The sequence below is a fragment of the Astatotilapia calliptera genome, chromosome 17 (assembly GCF_964374335.1).
Source record: "Astatotilapia calliptera chromosome 17, fAstCal68.1, whole genome shotgun sequence".
NCBI classification, from domain to species: Eukaryota; Metazoa; Chordata; class Actinopteri; order Cichliformes; family Cichlidae; genus Astatotilapia; species Astatotilapia calliptera.
The window spans coordinates 8,841,074-8,861,525 of NC_137438.1; the positions used below are offsets into that span (position 1 = coordinate 8,841,074).

The window sequence follows — 20,452 nt, forward strand, 5'->3', positions numbered from 1 at the left end:
CAGTGACAGATTTTCCTGTCAAATCAAAATGCCTCTTAGATTTTCAATATAAGCTCTTTGCAGTAACTCATATAAATCACATAATCTGATCAGATAACCATGCCGTTTGCCACTGATGACTGGGAAGATGGCCAGCTGTTGTAAAATCCAAATCAGGTCCTACAAACTTTAGTTCTGGTTTGAAGTTTAACCACTTTATTAACACAACTTCTAGCAAGCAGTCAGTCTGTGAAGTTATTATGTGGATATCACATAGTGTTTATTGAAGATATCTAAAAATAAACTCAAAGGTAGTATGTTTTCAATGCTCTGGCATTAATATACTAGTGGAAGTGAATGTGTAGTGGTGCTGATAATGCTGTGTTTGTTTCTGACACTTCATTTATTTCTCACTGGAACTAACTAGTGGGAACATCGGAGCATATCCTCTTGGTTGTTCACGTCTTGTATGGGGTATTAAGTGGGATCAGCACCATGGATAGTGCCCAAAGAGCTCATAAGGTTTTAAAGGAGTAGTCTGCCTGCTTCCATTTACCTCCTATTGATCTGTAGTATATGATTAGTGTGTTCCCACTACTTCTACAACAACTAACTTTACCCAAGTGTTAGCTTTCAAACATTCAACATTTGGTTTTGTGGTTTAAAAATCTACAAACATTGCAGTGAGTCTTTCTTTGATTTCCTAGAAGGACATTTCATTTTACTTTAACTAACTGTAAATTGTGATTAAAAGAGTAACTAAGATCCATAAAAAGGAGGTAGCCAGAACACGAAGGTACTGAAGGTGCTGAAGGTACTGAGGGATCTAAATCTAAGAGAGGAAGAGGCTAAAATAACGGTGAGAAAACTGGAGCAACTGTAACTATAAACCGATCAGGCTAATTTCCAGTCATCTTTGACATGTTTGCTAATACCCTGCTGATACACAACTAACCAGTGATCAGTATGGTTCAAAAGTATGTTGGCTTATATTCGACCAGCTCTGCCTTGGCATTTGGTCTCTCATTAGATAACATTATCATCAGTTAACCAGGCTTACATGCTGCTCTGTATCTTAATCTAAAACAATCAGTAGAAGAACACCATTGTGTCTCTGTGTCGTGACTCTCCTATACACCTCATTAGTGACTCTCGACTGAAATTTTATATCAAACCTTCTGTCCATGCTGGGCTTTGGTCAGCAGTGTGTGTGTGTGTGTCCATCTGAGGTCCGTGTTAGTCCCATTCCTGTGGCGATGGCCAGCAGTGCTTCGTCTGTTTCACAAACACTCTTCCTGCCAATGGGAGAAGAACTCATAACGACCTCCACCAGGAGAGGAAGAGAGTGTCTGTGTGCAGGTCTCCTTCTGTTATTTATATTAAATATGTTGGGCACTGTAGCCAAACGCAGCACAGCGATACCCCAAACTGAACTGTTCTGTGTGTGTGTGTGTGTGTGTGTGTGTGTGTGTGTGTGTGTGTGTGTGTGTGTGTGTGTGTGTGTGTGTGTGTGTGTGAGAGGGAGAGAGAGAGAGAGAGATTTGGTTCAAGCTGATGCACCAGATATGGATCTGTGTTTATTTGAAGTACAGCAGATGGAGCGTGTTTGTCTGAAGTCTTCCTGCTGCATTAATATTGTTGGCATCTGTCATGTTGTTTTAGGGTGTTTGAAGTCATTTCATATGTACACTCACTGCCAGGTGAGACTGTAGAACCAGCCGATGTCTGCAGTAACTTCATAACGATGGTGACTGCAATAATGATTTTGTAAGATCTCATTTCAGAGTAAACTTGACGTGCTTTGTGTGGCATTTGCAGGAGATAATAGGAGCATAAGATTTACAGTTGTGTGTGTTATTATGCACTCAGTGTTTGTAATTAATGGCACCGGTAACAAGGTATGAGTGGAGAAAATTGATTCTGTTCTCAAAATGTTGTAAGTCATTGTAAAAATCTTCTATCATCTTTTGAGAAAAAGAGAAACAAGATTATGTTGCACACACTCACTGCGTACTCACAGTTACACAGTGGGATGAATTGTACACTCTCCTATCTATGAGATTGTTTGTTCCTATTATTTTTAATTTATATATAAGATCACTTTGTAATGATCTGAAAGCCTACATTACCCATATGGCAACTTGACTGTGGACAGGTGATATAAGTAGCAGCTATCAGGCTACAGAGGAATTATTTTCACTTCTGCAATCTCCATGCAACCATTTATCACCCCTTTACTAAAGTGAAGTCATCCTAATGACTTTGTATCCAATGTTCCTGTCGATGAGTACACAAAGCCTATAATTTATCAGTTGTAAACATTTTTACATTTGTTTTATATTTTTGAATATAGAAATTTCATCAAACTTAACAATGTTTTACAACAAAGTTTAACAACAATGTTTAACAACTATGTATAAATCTATTATTTCCTTTACAATTTTGCATTTGTTGTCATGGATCGCTGTGTGGCAGGCAGGATGAGGACCCAATCGCAAAAACTCACGGACTCAAGGGATAAACTCAAAATGCAGCTTTATTGCTGACAAAAGATAATAGGAAAACTAAACTGGGAAAAACTAACATAAAGTTCACCAGGAAACACAGGGGGAATCACACACAGCATGAGGGAGAACGCGACGCCGAACAGAGGGAGACGCAGACAGAAATACACAGAGGGTTAACGAGGAAAGTGGGAACACACGGGGAACACAGCTGACACAGATAACCATAACGAGACAGGGCGGGGTGAACATAACACTGACGGGAGACAGGCAGAGTCAAACAGGAAGTACAGAGGTTCAAACAGGAGGAGAGAGAGCACGGGGAAAACACAGACATAACGGGCTGAGGAAGACATGGAATAAAACACGAGGGCTCACAGTTACACAGGGGCACACAGGAGGTAACCAAATAAGGAACATCTTAACAGAAGAACCTAGGAACCAAGGCATGACTAGGGGATGAAATACAAAACATACAAAAACTGAGAATACCGGGCCCACATGGCCCGGGACCATGACATTTGTAGGACAGTCCCAATCAAAAATGGCAAAAAATCGTATTTTGAATGATTGGATCTTAACAAGGTTCCAAGTAGAGCTTCAACATGCAACAAGAATAAATGGGAGTAGGACAAAACATTTTTTGAGCATGTAATTTATTTAAAACAATACTTAAACTGAAACAGGCTGTTTTACAGCTGATCGGAATTTAAGACCACGTGCCTTTAAAAGGCCAAATGTGTGCAAAAATGTAGATTCATTGTCATTTTCTGTCAGGTAGTCACACTGTTATGATGTTCTCGCCATCGCTGCTGAGGTGGGACGCAGTAAGACAGTCATTTGGAATTTCTTAAGTGATCCTGAGGGTTATGGAAGAAAAACGTCAAGTGTAAGAGACAAAAAACTTCACCAACACTGAGCCAGAGGATCCAATTGGGTGTCTGTTAAGACACTGGACGATCCTCAACCCAAATTAAGGCGTTACTGGTCCTGACTGCAGCCCCATAACCATCAGACGGCATCTGAGACTGAAGGGCTTCAAAAACCAAAAATGTCTTCAAAGGCCTCGTCTACTTGAACACCACAGAACCGACCGTTTGGACTTTGCAAGAGAGCACCAAACATGGGGCATTAAATGGTGGAAGAAAGTTTTATTCTCTGATGAGAGAAAATGTAGCCTTGATGGTCCTGATGTTTACTGGCATGACAAGAAGATCCCGCTGGAGATGTTTTCTACATGCCACAGTGGAGGGTGCGCCATAATGGTCAGGGGTACTTTTTCCTTCAGTGGAACAATGGAGCTTCAGGAGGTGCAGGGGCATCAAATGGCTGCTGGCTATGTCCAGATGTTGCAGAGAGCATCCCTCATGACTGAGGGCCCTGGTCTGTGTGGTAACAGCTGGGTTTTTCAACAGGACAATGCTAATGTATGCAATGCCTGCAGGACAGGGGACTTCTTCCAGGAAAATAACATCACTCTTTTGGACCATTGTGCGTGTTCCCCTGATCTAAATCCAACTGAGAACCTTTGCGAATGGATGGCAAGAGAAGTTTACAAAAATGGACAACAGTTCCAGGCAGTAGATGTCCTTCATGTGGCCGTCTTAAGCTTTTAGAGAGATGTTCCCACTCACCTCATGGAAACACTTGCATCAAGCATGCTGCAACGAGTTTTTGAAGTGATGAACAGTAACGGTGGAGCTAATCATTACTGAGTTCCTGTTTGGAACTTTGATTTCCGTTTTTTAGGGGTTAACTGTTTTTTTGGAGGTGTGGTCTTAAACTTTCGATCAGCTGTAAAAGAGCCTATTTCAGTTCAAGCGTTGTTTTCAATAAATTGCATGCTCAAAATAAGGTTTTTTTCTCACTCCCGTTTCTTCTTGCTGCATGTTGAAGCTTGACATGGAACCTTATTAAGATCCAACCGTGCAAAATATAACTTTTTGCCATTTTCACGTGGTCTTAAACTTTTGATCGGGACTGCATTCACATAATGGTCATTTGTAGTTGTCCTGAAGTTCAGTATTGTTTTTTCATGTTCCTCTCCAGCCACAAAAGGCTTTCTGTTACCTATATTCAGCTCTCGGTGACATTTTCCTTTGTATTTTCAAGACCTAATTCCACTGTGACTCCTTGAATGTAATCTTTAAACTCAACAACATTTTTGAGTCAGTTGCTTAGTGCTAAAAGATTCGAACCATGATTGTTTGGAGTCAGATTGCCTGTCACCAAGCACCTTGTGCAGCCACTTTGAGATCCAAACTTGTGGCACATTCAACTTCTGAGCAACAACTAGTTGCAATCAGTCGCCAAATGTGAAAAGATGAGGTGTAATCACTTGGAAACAACTGATCATTAACCATTACCGAGGCATTAAAATGTGCAAAGGTTTCACAATGAATTTTCAGTTACATACCATTTCTTTTCCAAAGTTGGCTGTTATTAGCGAACAGTAATATGTAATAAGCTGAAAAGACCATTGGCTCATGCTCAAAACAACAAAGCTTTAATACATAGCGAAACAATAAACTGGGAATTTGAGCTGAAGTTTCACGGCTTCATTTCTGTTTTTAAGTATCCAGTACAACTGTTGATTGGAAAAAAACACGATGTTTGGTTAAAACAATGTTGAGTCGCTGTGCTGACCTTCAAGCTCGATCTTCTCTGTGCCATTAAGTTTCCTGATGTGGGAATACAAATGCCTGCAGGTTGACAGCAGTGTTAGTCACTGGGATTACACACGACTGTCAGAGACACACAGTCACACACATAAACACTCACACGTGACCCACACAGCTAGTGTCTGTCAGCAGTAATACTGAGGTGATGTACAGAGGATTATCCTCACTTCTGTTAGTGTGTTTATTGCACTTTGCGTGCGTTTGTGTGTGTCGTGCACAACTTGTTACATAGAAGATTAACAGTAGCTCCATCACGGGGGCTTTCAAATACAGTGCTGCTGGATTTTCTTCTGCTGAACACCCAAAGTAAAGGACGTTACTTTTTTTTTCTAACTCTGTATATTAGCCCCCTCTTTCCTCTTTTGCTTCCTTTCTTTCCTCTTCCTTTTTTCGCTTTCCTTCCTCTCCACCTGTCACCTCCTCCTGTCTTCCCCAGTGTTACTGAAGTCTGTGGTAATGGTCTGACTCTCAACCCACGATGTGTGATTTGGGGGATTTGAGTTGTCACTTGTAACAGGAAGGCGACTGATTTAGGATTTGGAGTGTGTCTCTTCGTCACTTTGAGACACATTTTTTCACTTCCAGCTTTTGACATTTAAACTTAAATCAGTACATCAAGACATTTTTGTCTTAAATTGCTTTAGTTACGTTATTCTTCTATGCCTCTCCTGCAATCTGATCACTTAATCAATACCAATGTAGATTGCTGAGCTATTGTTTTAATTATAGATGAGCCTCTTGCAGCACTGCTATTTTTGGAGCCAGGGTTTATTGTAGACGTATAAAGCAGGCTTATAACGTGAAGAATTTGGATTGGGGTTTTATTTTGTATGTGTGTGGGTTTTTTTTTTTAAATTCAGCTAATGAACCAAGAAGAGGTCTGTGTCCACTACTGGAGTTGTGGGAGGTTGCAGCCTTTCCCAGCTGACACTGGGGTTATCGGAGGAGTAGATCCTGGGCAGGTTGTTGGTGCATAACAGGGTAACGAAGAGAGGCAGACAACTACTAACGTTCACATCCAAACCCACAGCCAATTTAGACTCACCAAGTTACTGTGGGCACCCGAAGAAACCCATGCAAGCACAGCAAGAACCTGCAAATTATTTACGTCCTTGGACAAATTCAGTTTCTGAAGAATTTTAAAAATGAGTGAAAAAGAGTCAAATTGAAGCAGTTCAGTGCAGTTTTCTCGTTATGTGTTTAGTATGTGTTTCCTTCTTTTTTGGGGGCATAATTTAATGGTACATTATTTAAATAAATGTTTGCGAGCTAGCAGTCCTCTTCATTGTTTTTGTTACTATAAGCTTCTCTTCTTTCAGTATGTGGAGCAGTGCTGAACTGGCAACAAGGAGGTGTATTGTCTGCATGATGCAAGTATGCAATGGTCTGCTGATTAAATTATTTCTCCATAGTGCTGCAAGTGGAAACAAGAAACCCTCGGGAAACATTTAAATGTACAAGAAAAATCCAATGATGACATAAACAGTGGAAAAAAACTGCATATATGATCCATGCTTCTTCCCGTGGGACATAAAAACTGAAGGGAAAAGTATGTATATTCATTTAATGAATGAGGATCAACCCTTTGAGAGATATTGTCCTTTTTCTTAGGGGTTCACTCGTGGCAGTTATTCACAATTAGGGCGGTCTCTTTCCTCTGTTAAAGGAAAGGGTGATCTGAAAGGAGAATGTATTGGTGCAATGCACACAATCCTAATGATGTGAAATGCCTATCTCTAGCGGTTTTGTGTTGGATAGCACTGAAGCTGCACAATGCAGGGAAAGGCCTCTGCCAGCTGCTCAATGGAGTAACAATGCTCCTCTAGAGAGAGCAGAGGAGAGGAGAGGAGAGGAGAGGAGAGGAGGGAACACAAGCCATTAGTCTCTGCCATCATCATCTTTCCCCCCACTGCCTCTGCCTCCTAGTTTCCTCACCTTCTACTTACCTTTTATCCAGCTCCACATTATCCCTGTATATTATATACCTGTGTCTGTCTTGTTCTTAATCTGTTAATGCTACACTGCGGTGATCTGTGTTGGCAGTTAAATGCCGATGATATGAAACCCACATGATTTCTGTTTGTCTACAGAAAATTGTAGCACAACCTGTTCACTTTTACATGGGAATATTGTTATAATCTTTAAGATTTCTTAGAAGCCAAACACATGCAAGAAAGAACCGTCCCAACTGTGGAAGTGGGGAAAGTGAGACAGATGGAGGCGCAGACAAATCATGCAGCGCAGAAAGAGTTTAATTGCGTATACTTATTAAGACAAATGATAGTGTCTCATTTTTTATGTGACTGCTATACAAAATGAAAAGAAAATCCATTTAAGAGCTATGAATTGACCTCTTAGTTAAGCTTCCCAAAAATCAATATTCAGAATGCTTGGTCAAGCTTTACCATGTGTGTGTGTGTGGCTTGTAGACTGATTCCCTGGGCCAAAGTAGGGCAGGAGAGCCTGGCATTGACTCAGCTTTCTGCATGAGTGACCTGAGGAAACAGTGTGTGTGTGTGTGTGGGTGGGTGTGCTAGCTGCTGTCAAAGAGGGGGAGGAGCAAAATGAACGCACCAGCGAACGGGAGATGGAGCAAGAGTGGAGTGTAGTAGAGACAGAGAGAGAGAGAAAGAGTTAGCATCTGTTGTTTCTCTGGCAGCTGAGCCGCACTGGACCGATTTTACGCACACATATTTTTTCCCCACTCCACCACACGTTGCTACATACCTACGTAGACACACATTCGCATCTTTCCTCTCCTGCTCTCTCCTGTGCTGCATCCAACGTGGAACGGGCTCCCTCTCTTTCTCTCTATCCTTTTCCTCTCATTCACGTCTCAGGACTCTAAGCTTCAAACCTCGCTCTCCCTGGCTTAGACACTGATCTGAGAGCCCCTGTGACGGTATCACATCGCGGACGGTGTCTGCCAGCAGCCTGTGAGTACAGCAAGAGTGGGAGAAGCGATTTACTTCTTTACATCTCGCCTCTGGTAACAACCTAACAGCTGTTTCTGGGTAACATTGTTGGGAGGCGTTAATGGATAAATGTCTGAGACTCTAACACTGTGTTATCCATCTTGTGGCCACTGATACAGCAGTGACATGTTAGCTTCTGTGTAGATGGCTAGCAAGTTTTGATGCCGATAACTTCTCCCACTTTCAGCACTTCTGTTTTTTTCTGTGCTGTGCTGCTTTTGCTCTTTCACTAAACTGGACTTTAAAGAATGATCAGGATTTCAGCTCCCACTTTAACTGCATCAGCATTAGCTTGGGTCTGAAAACAAAAGAAGATCAGAGCTGCATCCTTGGCAGCACAGGCTTTGTCTTTGCATTCAAGATCAGGAGTTAATAGAACCGATATCTTAGCTGCAGCACAGTCTTTGTTGCATAGATCAGAAAGAAGAGGAAAAGCGTATCTCTGTAGCTTTACAGTAGCTCTGTGTTTGTTTATATTGATTCATAAACTGCTTTCATTCTTTGTTTTACGAACAGATTTTTATTCTGCTGCATTACATCTTTTCTGCTTCTTCTCCCCCTTTGCCTTTTCTCTCCTTTCTGTTCTTCTTTTCCTGCCTCCTTCCCTGACTTTTCTCTCTCTCTTGCTCTTGATCCTGTGTTGTATAGATTCACTTTGTGTTTACAGTCAGTTGCCGAGGATGTGAAAGTTTTTCGTCTGGTCCGTCAAGCTGAAACTGAGAAAAATACATATGTTAATCCACCAATTCGTGAGGGATTACTGCTGATTTCGGTCTAAATCTGAAAGAGCCAGACTGGGGTTGCCAATGAAAAATATGTAAGATTAAAGGAATAAATTAACACATGTATTTCAGCAAAAGGCTCTTGAGTTTCATCTTTTTATGGAAAGATGGAGGCAGTTTGCTATTTTCTTTTTTAGATTATTCAAACCTGTCATTCAATGGAGACATCAAATGCTGCAATTCAGTCATCCTCGGAGGGAAATATCCTAATCAGAAACAATATATTACGGCTCCATTTTCTTTTTTCTTGCTTTTTTATCTGTAGAAAAATCAAAAGCTAATTGCAGATCATGTTGCTCGTTTCACGTGGCTTCCAGCTCTTTCAGCGCTGTTTAGTTGTTCGTGTCAGTGTGTCAGTCTAATGAGAGCTTTGTGGGGATATCAGCTCATATCTGGGAAAGAAGAAGCAGGAGACACTGCAGGTTTCGGATCAGCGTGTGTGTGTGTGTGTGTGTGTGTGTGTGTGTGTGTGTGTGTGTGTGTGTGTGTGTGTGTGTGTGTTCATGACCGTGTGTACCTAGAGAATGATTGAATTACTCAGGGTTAATTAGATTCTGTAGTCCACAGCAATGGTTCAGATACACACATACGCACACTCACTCACAGGGACATCCTTCAGAGGGGCTTTTTCAGGCTTATTGCCTGCGGCGTTGTCATCCGTGTATTAGTTGAGATATTTTCTGGGAAGCTGTGTGGTGCTAAGCAGAGTAGAAGACAGTCAGGAAGGATTTATTACACATTTCTGCTGCTTGTTCAGCCACTCCGGATCAAAATACTGCCGTTTGCGGCAGCTTGCTAAAGGTTAAAACTATGTACTTTATTGCTAGAGGAAGTGTGTCCAGATATTGTCGAAGCCATCATTGCACATCAGCTGAAATACTTGTGTTTCCACTTTGTGTATACCGCAAAATACTTTAGCTTATAAATAAAGAGGCTGAATGACATTTTAATGGCCACTGAAATATCGGGTGAGACGGTAAAGTGTTTTTGCTGCATCTAGCAGAAGGACACTAAAGCACGAGGCAGCTGTGCTGAGTGTTTGAGCAAATCAGTGCACTTTGCATTGATTGGCCGATCGGTCGGCCTCGCGCAATTTACTTCATGCCATTCAAGGGAGATGAGTATACAATTGTTCCTAGCAATTAAACTAAAAATGCTGTTTGGAAATTCAGCAATGTATTTACGGGTCCGCACAGGTTTACTAAGAAAAACTGCATGCTGTGTAATTGCATTTGCAACTGTGGTGCTGAATGGCGAGGATGTGAGTGCAAACAACTCAGCCGTTTTCCCATCCAATACGTCAATGTCATTTTACTTTGGGCTCCAGTATTGTGTGCCTCTTGCAGATCTGTAACATTTCAGCCAAGGAGTAAATAAAAAGTTAATAACTCCATGAAAACGCTGCACCAGTGATGCTGTGTCACACCACTGCTGAGCGGCCGGAACGTCACTATGTGAAATCGTTGTGCATGTATAATGGAGCTCCTCAGTGCAGACTCACCCATTTTCCACCTACGTCTAGCCCTAATATGTCCCACTGCTCTCTGTGTCAGCACTGGTCTGAGTCACATGAGCTTATGGTATCATTCCAGTTCATCTCCCAAAGAAACTCACTTTAAACATTTTTTGTGGTCAAACTTTACATGAATGATAAGCTGAAGAATGTGTTTAGATCTTTTTATGCGAGGAAAAAAAAGGACAGAATGAGTGTGAAGTGCTGCCCACATCCCAGAGTGGTTCATGCGGGCCTAGGGCTATTTTCCCAGTTTGAGAAACAATTAACCAGTCTGGGTTTAGTGTGCATTATTAAGATTGAGAATTTCAATTTAGTTAGTCTGCTACCTAGAAACATTTGGAAAGGCTGAGTATGATATGGCAAATTAAAAACAATGTCTCGCCACTTGCCAGCCATCTGAAGTTCTCCCGACACATCTTTTAACAGTTATTTCAGAGTGTTATCTTTAATTTCAGTGGTCACTGGGGGCACATGAGCTTGCCTGTTACAAAATGATAAAAACTGCATAAAAAGTTTGCTGACTTTGCTCCAAATTGAGAGCCGTATCTCTCTCTCTTTTAATGTTTCCGTTGGTACTCTAAGCTTAGGCGGTAGAGCAGGTGATCTAATAGTCGGATGGTCGTTCGATCGCTCGCTGCTATGTATGTGTAATGTGTGATAGTGATGTATGTCATCACTTTCACACTCAGATAGCAGCATCCTATCTCAATTCTGAATATAATCGTGGCAAGTTATTAATCTTGGCCTGACAGATCCGGTGGTCTTTGTCCTTTACCTGGACAAGAGACTCTTTTCTTTCTTTCTTCTTTAACATTAAGTTTATTAGAAGTCTTTTTTACCAGTTCAGTCTCTGTCTCTCTTATAGAATATAACATGCATCTTAGTTTTTCATCCCAGCATCTTTTCAGAAAGGTCTGGCTTCCACCTCAGATGCTGTTGCTTCGCTTTCTTCAGTCTCTCTTGTAAAACATCTCTAGGCAAGCATATTTCCTTACGTGGAAAAATCAGGGGCTGTGGCGTTGTCTGGATTAAAAAAGAAGCGTGAAAAATGCATTTTCCACGATTTGATTTCAATTATTTTGCTTCCTTAACATCCACTAAGTGGTAAGAACAGTATTGCGCATGTGTCATGAATCCAACTGTAAGTTTGCAAGTGCACTTATTTCTTTGTATATGTGGCCCTTTAAAAGGATTCAGTTGTTTTCAGTTGCACTGTATGGCACGTTTATCTATTTAGGTCTGAGTCATTTTGCATCTACGTGGAGTTTAAAGCACACTGTGCACGCACGACTGTAAATGTATGTGTTGATGACGATATTAACATGGATCGGGTCTGATGTAACAGGAGTTAACATTCACATCAAACAGACTGTTAGATTATGGCTGTAGAGAATCCGTTGATAACTCAGACTGTGCGTGTGCTTGTCTGGGAGAGCAGTGTGTTTGCAGCTGAGTGGAGTAACTCAGCACAGAGGGAATCCTTTCTGATCTTGAATGCAGGGGAAAAAAAACAAACCCTACTTTCTGTAGTTGTCGTCACAACTCAACTACTTGCTGCCGCCATTTGTAAAAATGTGTTTTTCCAGTTTGTTCTCGCTCTGTTCTTTTCTTTGATGAAAAACATAAACCATATTTTGTTTAAATAAAAAGGTAAGGTTTGTTATCTCAAGCCCAATAGGTCTAACAACGTTACTGTGTGTCTCTTTGTGTGTAGAGTACAGTCGTTTCGAGGCAAAGATCCATGACCTGAGGGAACAGATGATGACCAGCAGTGTCAGCTCCAGCTCCACGTCTCTCCGCTCCACACAGAAGCGCACACTTTACGTCAGGTACAACACAACACACGCGCGCACACACACACAGGGCAGACAGAGGTGACTGATTATCCAGTGTTCATCAATGTGGCACAATCATTCGAGGACCTTATCTCAGCTGTCTACTGTGTGAGGTTATCACATCTGAAATCACAATTAGACATGTGTGTGGCACAGGGTCACACTCACACATCCACCAGCCTGCCACCTCTGTGAGCGTCCTTCTGTCCTCGTGTCATTCTTGTCCTTGCCCGCCCGATTCCTGGGTTCCGTCTTTAGAGCCCAGAAGCGGTTTCAGCCGGAAACCAGCTCCACTTTTTGATGTCCTTTCTTCACAAGAATCACAGTCTTTGAAATATTGATTAAAACGCTGGGTCGCTGGGTCCACATAAGTCACATTGGAGCTCTTGGAAGATCAATCACATGGAAAGCAAAGACAGGAAAAGCAGCTCTAATGGCAACACTAAATGAGGCTTTAGGAAGACAAGCATTTTCTTTTAGGTTACTTCAGTTAAGCAGAAAAAGCACCAGAGAAGGTGGTCAAAGAACAAATCTGTGGGTATCTATTTGACTTTTGGATTAAAAAAGCGATGCTTTCTCTAATCATGGCAAGAGATGTCAAAGAAAGAGAAGGCACAATCAATCTTTGTGCATTTCAGTAGGCTGTGCCACTGGCTGATTAAAGACCAAGCGTAACATTATAATGAACATCTTCCAGCTGAAATGTCATTGAATGTTGCTCTCTCCTGTATATTTATCATGTCATATCATATTTGTCACTTAGAACAATTCAAGCTTTCAATATTAAAGAGTTTGATCTCAGGATCAGGAAGAAGAACCTTTTAACTGGCACAAAAAAGCAGAACTGTTAAAAAGGTTGGATGGTTTTCATGTTTATAAATGTTTTTCCATGTCTTTCTTAATCTACTAACTCATGTCTGTCAAGTTTTACATTTTTTTTTTGATACAAACAGTAAAATATCCTGCACCTCTGTATTTTTCATGTAATTTTTAGCTCAGTTGAAAAAAAAAAAGAAACGCAAAATTGAGTGCATTCTAGACGAAAGGAATATCTGACTTGAGCTGTGTGCAAGTGACCTGAAAGGAAAGAGTGGGTGCAGCTGGGATGAATGTCACCTTCAATAACGCACTCTCTCTCCGCCGAACACGCACATTCTGATCAGACGGAGAGAAAGAGCGTTGCGTCAGAGTCTAAACTTGGAGCTACAGGCCAAAGGTCGCAGTCAGCTATCGGGGAGCTGTAGACCAATAAATCAAAAAGATTTATCCCACTGACTGATCGTCTGCTTCATCTGACTGAGAAACAGGCTGATTGACCCCCCCCCCTACTTTTCTCGGTTTTTATTTCATAAAAAATTGATTCCTTACAGCAAGATGCTAGAGGACTCTTGATGCTTCTGCCTCAAATCCCCCCTCATTAAAACAAATCCTCATACTGAACTATATATCCAGTGGCTCATTATCAGGAAACATGGCATTGCAGCTGTTTGACATCATGTTTGTTAAATTTTTAAGTAGTTAGCCGCAGGCATGATTATCATTAGCATAAATTAAGCGTGCCCCCATCCACTGTTTTCATTTGGCTCAGGCTAAAAGTGAGGAGAAATGTCCACTGCTCACTTGATTAAATGATTAGAAGCCTGCATTAGAATGTCTTCTACCAGAGTGCACCTAAATTAAATTCTGCTGTGGAGAAAAACTTTTAACTATGTCTGAGGGGACTGGCCACCATCCATTTAGGGGGCTCTTTCTCAACAAAGTTAACACGAATGAAACTGAGAGTCTGCTGCATGTTGCTGCTTTAACGAGGCATCGGCCAAGCAGTGCTTCTTAACATTTCCTAATTATCCTTGAACCCAAAGTACAGATAAGGCTGATGTCATTAATCACGAGTCTGTAAGAGTTTAGTTTTAACCTGATAATAGTGTCGTAAGAAATGACATCACAGTTCACCGTGACATGTGAATGACACAAATCACACTTTCACTGTACAAAACCCCAAAGTTACAGACGTTATATGCATGTTTCCATAAGAATTATCATAATACATATTTTAAGCCACCACCTCGTCAGTGTTAACGGCAATCTTCCCCCAACTCTTTTCAAAATCAGGATCTTTCACGGTTGCAGACAGTAATGTAATAACCCCTCCAACAGCCCACGTAAAGCATAAATCAATGTTGTGCAAGAACTTCCTATATCTGGACACTGCCCAGAAGTGACCAATCAAATTGCACTGTGAGACTGGCAGCTGATTGGTCGAGCTGAGGATGTCGGCGCATGACAGATGGCTTTGTGTGTGCGTGTGGGCTGCTGCCGTGTGTACTTGTGTGTGTATACAGGATCTGTGTGTGCATAAATGTTGTGTGTAAAAGACAGGCTAACCTTTCGTCAGAGGAAATGTCACTGAAACAAAGTGACATACTGTATGTGCAGCTGGGCCTTGCATAAAAGGTGAGCATGTGTCCTCTCCTCCATTCTTCTTCTTTCCTGCCTCATTTTACATTCACACCATTATGGTCTATTTTAAACACAGCCTATGGTTCAGTAGCATTGTAATTGTATATCTCACTGCGGAAAGGCTCAGGGGTTGCTGCAGTAAAAAGATGATGTCCTGTCTTTATTGAAGGTATAGAGTTTATTTTAAATGTCTGAATCCTTCGTTGGCTTTTTTATTGTTTTATTTTTGTATATTAGAAAGATTCTCAGTCAGCTGTCACCTGTCGGTGTCCATATACTATATAAAGATCATTTTATTCTTGCTTTGGTCTGAATGTGTGCACTGAAAAATCAGAGCTGTGTCTGCTGAACTGAGTCCTGCTGCAAGCATTTTAAAATGCTGCAGCAAGTCCTGAAACCGAGTGTTATAGTTTCAAAGTTTAGTTTATTTTATGGCTTTTTTCAACCTAATATAGTGACATTTAATGTTAGAATTCATTTTCTGCTGAAGGCTGTGGGAAGGGGAGTTGTATGGTTGTATATGTTACAAAGCCCTAAGGCAAATTTTGTGTTTTAGGCTGTACAAACGTTGGAATAATGTACGCTCAGGACCAGTTATGCAAATAGTTTTTTACTACCACCCCAGTAACTCCGGTGACCAGACGTTCATATATTTTAAAGTGAATCTCAACATAAGATCTGATTTTTTGTGTCAAAATGGAGAAAGTCAAAAGTATTTCTGATAATCTGAGAGATCTGTGAGTAACATTTAAACATTCAATTCAGTTTTATTTATATAGCTCCAGATCACAGTGAGAGTTGCCTCAAGGAGCTCTGTATTGTAACGCGGAGACAATAATATGAGAGAAAAACAGGAACAATCAGAGGATCATCTATGAGCAAACACTTGGCCACAGTGGGAAGGTAAAACTCCCTTTTAACAGAGGAAACCTCCATCATAAGCAGGCTCAGAGAGGGACGGGTGTTTGCCACGAGCCGTTGGGGGAGAGGGGAGGAAGACAAATACACTGTGGAAGAGAACCAGAGGTTAATAATAACTCGTGATTAAATGCGGAGAATAAACACACGCACAATGAAAACAGGTGAGTGAAGAAGAAACACTCAGGGAGGGTTCAGGCTCACCTGATCTAGCCCTATATGCTTTATCAGAAAGTGAAGTCTAATCTTAAAAGTAGAGATGACGTACCTTTTCTTTTGATGTTTTAAAGAAGAGGGGCCTGAAAGCTGAAGGCTCTGCCCCCTAGTCGACTTTAAAATATCTTAGGAACTACAAATAAGCCAGCACCCTGACAGAAAAGTGTTTTATTGTAGTGATATGGCACTAAGAGGTCTTTAAGTTAAGATGGGGCCTGATTATTCAAGACCTGTATGTGAGGAGGATTTGATTCAGGATTTAACTGGGAACCAATGAAGAGAATCTAATATGTTAGAAATATACTCTTTTTGACCCACTCCCTTGGTGGTCTGGGGCGGCTTGGACCTGTGGGGAGCTCTGCTGGGTACCAGACAGGTATTGGGCGCCTGGAGCCCTGGGGCCCTGATCTCAGTTCGTACTGGGGTGTTTGGCCTCTGGCAGGGTCAGCTGCCCATCGCCTCTGGGCTTCTGGGACTCCCGCAGATATCACTGAGATCTGTGGCCTTAGGTCTTCCGTAGTCTTGGGGGACTGCGGAAGATTCTGTTCTCCCAGATCCATCTCTGTGTGCCTCCGGCTCCTGGGGGGAGTTGCTGCAGCTTTCCACCCTCATTTTCAAGTGCATTTCATGACAAAGACACACTCACACTCACAATCGACACTCTCGCTTTCTCTCTCACACTCGTACACACACACACACACACACACACACACACACACACACACACACACACACACACACACACACACACACACACACACACACACACCCCACAAGAAGATTGTTGATTTATGTACCTGTGCATTTTCGAATGTTTGTGCTGCAGGTGTTGTATGTTTGTTTTTCTTACAGATGCGGCAGTTGCCGATGCATTATGCATTTCTATTTGTATTACGCCTTCCACTACACACCCGCCCCCACCCCTTTTTTTTCTCCCCTGACTCTCCTGCCTTAGACATTGTCATACTATATTCCACAAATAATGTAAAACTTGAAATGACACAAATAGAAATGAAGAAATAAACAGATAAACTCTGAAAAAAGGGGATTATTTAAAAAAACAAACAACAATGTGCTCTCATTCTACTTCCTCAGCATCAACATACAGTGCATGCCTGTTAGGGAACATGACTGAGGCTGTTACATGTGCTGCTGTAATGTCAGTTAGATGGTAAGCTGTTCTCTCTTAGCTTTGTGCTGCAGAATGTTAATGTCTGTTATCACAAGCGTGCAGTTAATGTTGTGTACCGCTAATCTACATGTGAATGGGGGTTTACTTTAATTTGGCTGTTTCGCCTATGACAGCAGTGTCACACAGCCGTTTTCACCTCTGGAAATAATATGCACATGTGCAGTAATTCTATATGAGTATTCATTGGAAAGTTAAACTGCAGTGCTCTTTGGACAAAAGGCTGCTGGCTATGCAAAATCTCTAACACAATGGGTGTGCGTTTCTTTTACAGACTGGTTACAGTAATTCATGTGTGCTTCCCCACTGGACAAATTCCTCAGAGGAATTCAAATGAATGTAATACTGAGAACAGGTCATTGATTTTAGGCACACGGGCACACAATTTAGGCAATAATCGGATTGCTGTACAAAAATAGCATTTACATGTTATGTAATGTTGAAAATGTCCACAGGTTAACACACACACTGTGCTATAATTGCAGTCTGTTAGGTGGCTACACGCTGCAGTAATTAAATGTGTGTCCCTTCCCTCGAGTAATTAGATTTCAAAGGTTCTCATGTACAAATAAACTGAGTGTAATTGATAACCTGTAACTGATTTAACAGAATTATATTTACATAGCTGCGACTTTATTAACTCTGCACACCATCCATCATTGTAACTTGGTGGCTGCAAAATTAGGCGGGATGTGTTTTTTATTGTATGTTATATTTTCTGCTTCTTGTTGCAGCAAATATCCACTAATTTAAAAAAGTACTTTATGTTTACAGCTTGTGATGTTCATCTACCTTGTCATGCCATTTAGAATACCTGACTTTCCTTTGACTTTATGGGAACATATCTAAATATCTCACTGTACAGTAGCTCCCATTACAACAGATCTATAGGCTGCATGTGGTCTACTAAAATCATTTTTTAAACACTTTTGTAGAGTTTCTTCTGATTTTCCTACAAAGATCAAAATGAGTTCATGCTTATCATAAATATAATAGTGAGTGGTCAGTTTCTATACTTCCATAACCTATCATGACCACAGCTTAGCATTAAAAAATATGACTGCCTGTAAAAATGTTTATACAGAGGTTTATATAATTATACGTCTATAATAAGTGGTTGTCTTGCAGTAAATATCAAGTATCACAGCATCGTGCTACCATCATTGTCACAGGCAACATATTGTGTTTGATGATTACTGTACACAGTTTAAACCGGCTTCAGGTTTAATCTAATCTAATTATCGCTGTCACCAACAGAGCAGCTTAACTAAAGCTTTTGTGCTGTTGCAGCTAATCAGCGTCACCCTGAACACTTTAGTGAATTCACCTGCAATCCTTCTGCCCTGCTCGCAGTCCTGGTAGACAGCGCCTGTTAACTTATATTACAGTAATACTAATGCAGGCTGTCAGTTTTTAGCCTCCACCTAAAATTAAAGCACTCAAGTCTTTTCTTTTATCATCTTGATGTATCGTTAAAAAAGCACGAAGTGCTGTGTTTTTGTACAAATGTCAGGCTCTCTGTTGGCCTGTCTGTGTCTACCTCTCTGTCTAATTTTCTTCTGTTTCTCCTTCTCTGTCTCTGTTCTGTTTTATTGATGAAGGCAGTAGGGACTTTAGGGGATGTTGGTTATTTCAGCTCTACTTCCTTTGCACACACACACACACACACACACACACACACACACACACGCTGGCCTACTTTCCCAGGTCTTTTCCCTCTGGATGGGTTTGCATCTCTGTGGTCACAGAGACGGACTACTGCACACACATACACAGTGACACTCACATAGACAGATGTGCACAACTTCAGACACATACGCGGTGCCATGTGCTCCAAGACAAGGTCATAAATTAGTAATTAAAAAAATAATTTGTTGTGTAGAAAAACAGTTCTCAGCTGTTTTTCATCTTGTATTTATTCCAGCACGTCTTTCTATCTGTTTAGAGAAAAGAAATCTAGTTTCAAACTTCAAAATGAAATGTATATGTCATCAACTAACCTGTCCTCCAGCAGAATGGCTTGTCGCGCTGAAGCTGAGCGTGTAACTGCATGCGTCATTTGTTTTCTGTCCCCCTGCAGGGCCTTGTTTGACTATGATGGAAGTGCTTCGGATCTGAGCGCGCCCAATCAGGCCCTGCCCTTTCATTTTGGGGATATCCTCCACGTGAGCAGCGCCAGCGAAGAGGAGTGGTGGCCCGCCCGTCACCTCAGCCCCCCGCCCCCAAACTGCCCGGAAGTCGGGGTCATCCCCAGCCGCCGGAGGTCAGAGTTCAAAGGGTTTCAGATGGGAGTGGGTGGATGGTTTTATTGATTTTTGTTTTATTAACTAAAGTAGAAGCGTTAAAGTCAAGTCCGCCCATTCCCTCAAATCTAGTTTTGAGTTGTTGCTATCACCTAAAAATGTTCACATTTGAATCTTTGTTCAATACAAATATTGAATGATAACTTTTACACTTATATTTTCTTTCTGTTCATCTGTTAGAAATCTGAATCTGACTCTTTTCAGAAGGCTTTAAAATGAAGTATTATTAAGTTTTTCACACATACAGATTAAATCAAATGAAAACAGTCCAGACCAGAATGAGCGTCAGTGTGGTCTTCAGTCATTTCATTAGGATGAGGATTATTATAATACAAGTCTGTCCAGGCTTATTGTGATAGGCCACTATACAGCAGACCCTGGAGTCAACCATAAACCTTCACAAAATTAAATTAGAAAACTAAGAAGACTAATAAGAAAACAAACAAATGTGTTCGTCCACAGTGTTTGTTCACATTGGCACCTTTCCATGAGGAATATCAAGGTGGAAGACTGTGTATCTTCTTTTCATGATTTACTAAATGGGTTTTTCTTTTATTTGTTTGTTGTGGCTCAAAATAAAAAAGACAGAGAAAAAAATCTACTTAGTTTCAATGTGTCATCCCATTCTGACTTAATTTGACGCTGGATTTCAGCTCCGTGCTGTTTAAAATACAGACAGCTTGGCAGCTGTTTCCTGGGGACAGCATCCGTGGTCGGAGATTCATTTTCAAATTAGCTTCAGTCTTTACACCAGAGTGTCGTTTTTGTGTTGACTCATATCACTGCGAGCATCATCATTACGAAGAATCTGCTGAATGTAATCCTGTGGCGGAAATATATGCCAACTTTCCTTCCTTCTACCTTCTCCACTTGTTTCGCCCTGGACGAGGTGACAGACAGATGTTAGATTTCTGAGGTGCAAGGAGAAGACAATTTAAGACGAGTCGTTTTACCATCCGTGACACAGAGGGAGGCGATGACCAGGGGCAGAGGGATGTGGAAAGTGATGGGGTGTAAGGAAGGAAAGTGAAGGAGTGTTAGAGAGGAAAGAAGGGATTCAAGGTGGCAAGGAAGAGTAGGAGTGAGTGAAATGA

At 41.3% G+C, this 20,452-nt stretch overlaps 1 protein-coding gene across 8 annotated transcripts in view; it reads left to right on the top strand.

The window, feature by feature from the left end:
• Window positions 1-20,452, top strand: part of LOC113009621 (discs large homolog 1-like protein) — a 114,881-nt gene that overhangs the window by 82,081 nt on the left and 12,348 nt on the right. For all 8 annotated transcript variants that reach the window (XM_026148058.2, XM_026148048.2, XM_080292181.1 and 5 more), the window contains 2 exons: window positions 12,152-12,266; window positions 19,136-19,318. In XM_026148058.2, coding sequence (XP_026003843.2) covers window positions 12,152-12,266; window positions 19,136-19,318 — 298 coding nt within the window. The remainder of the gene's footprint in view (window positions 1-12,151; window positions 12,267-19,135; window positions 19,319-20,452) is intronic.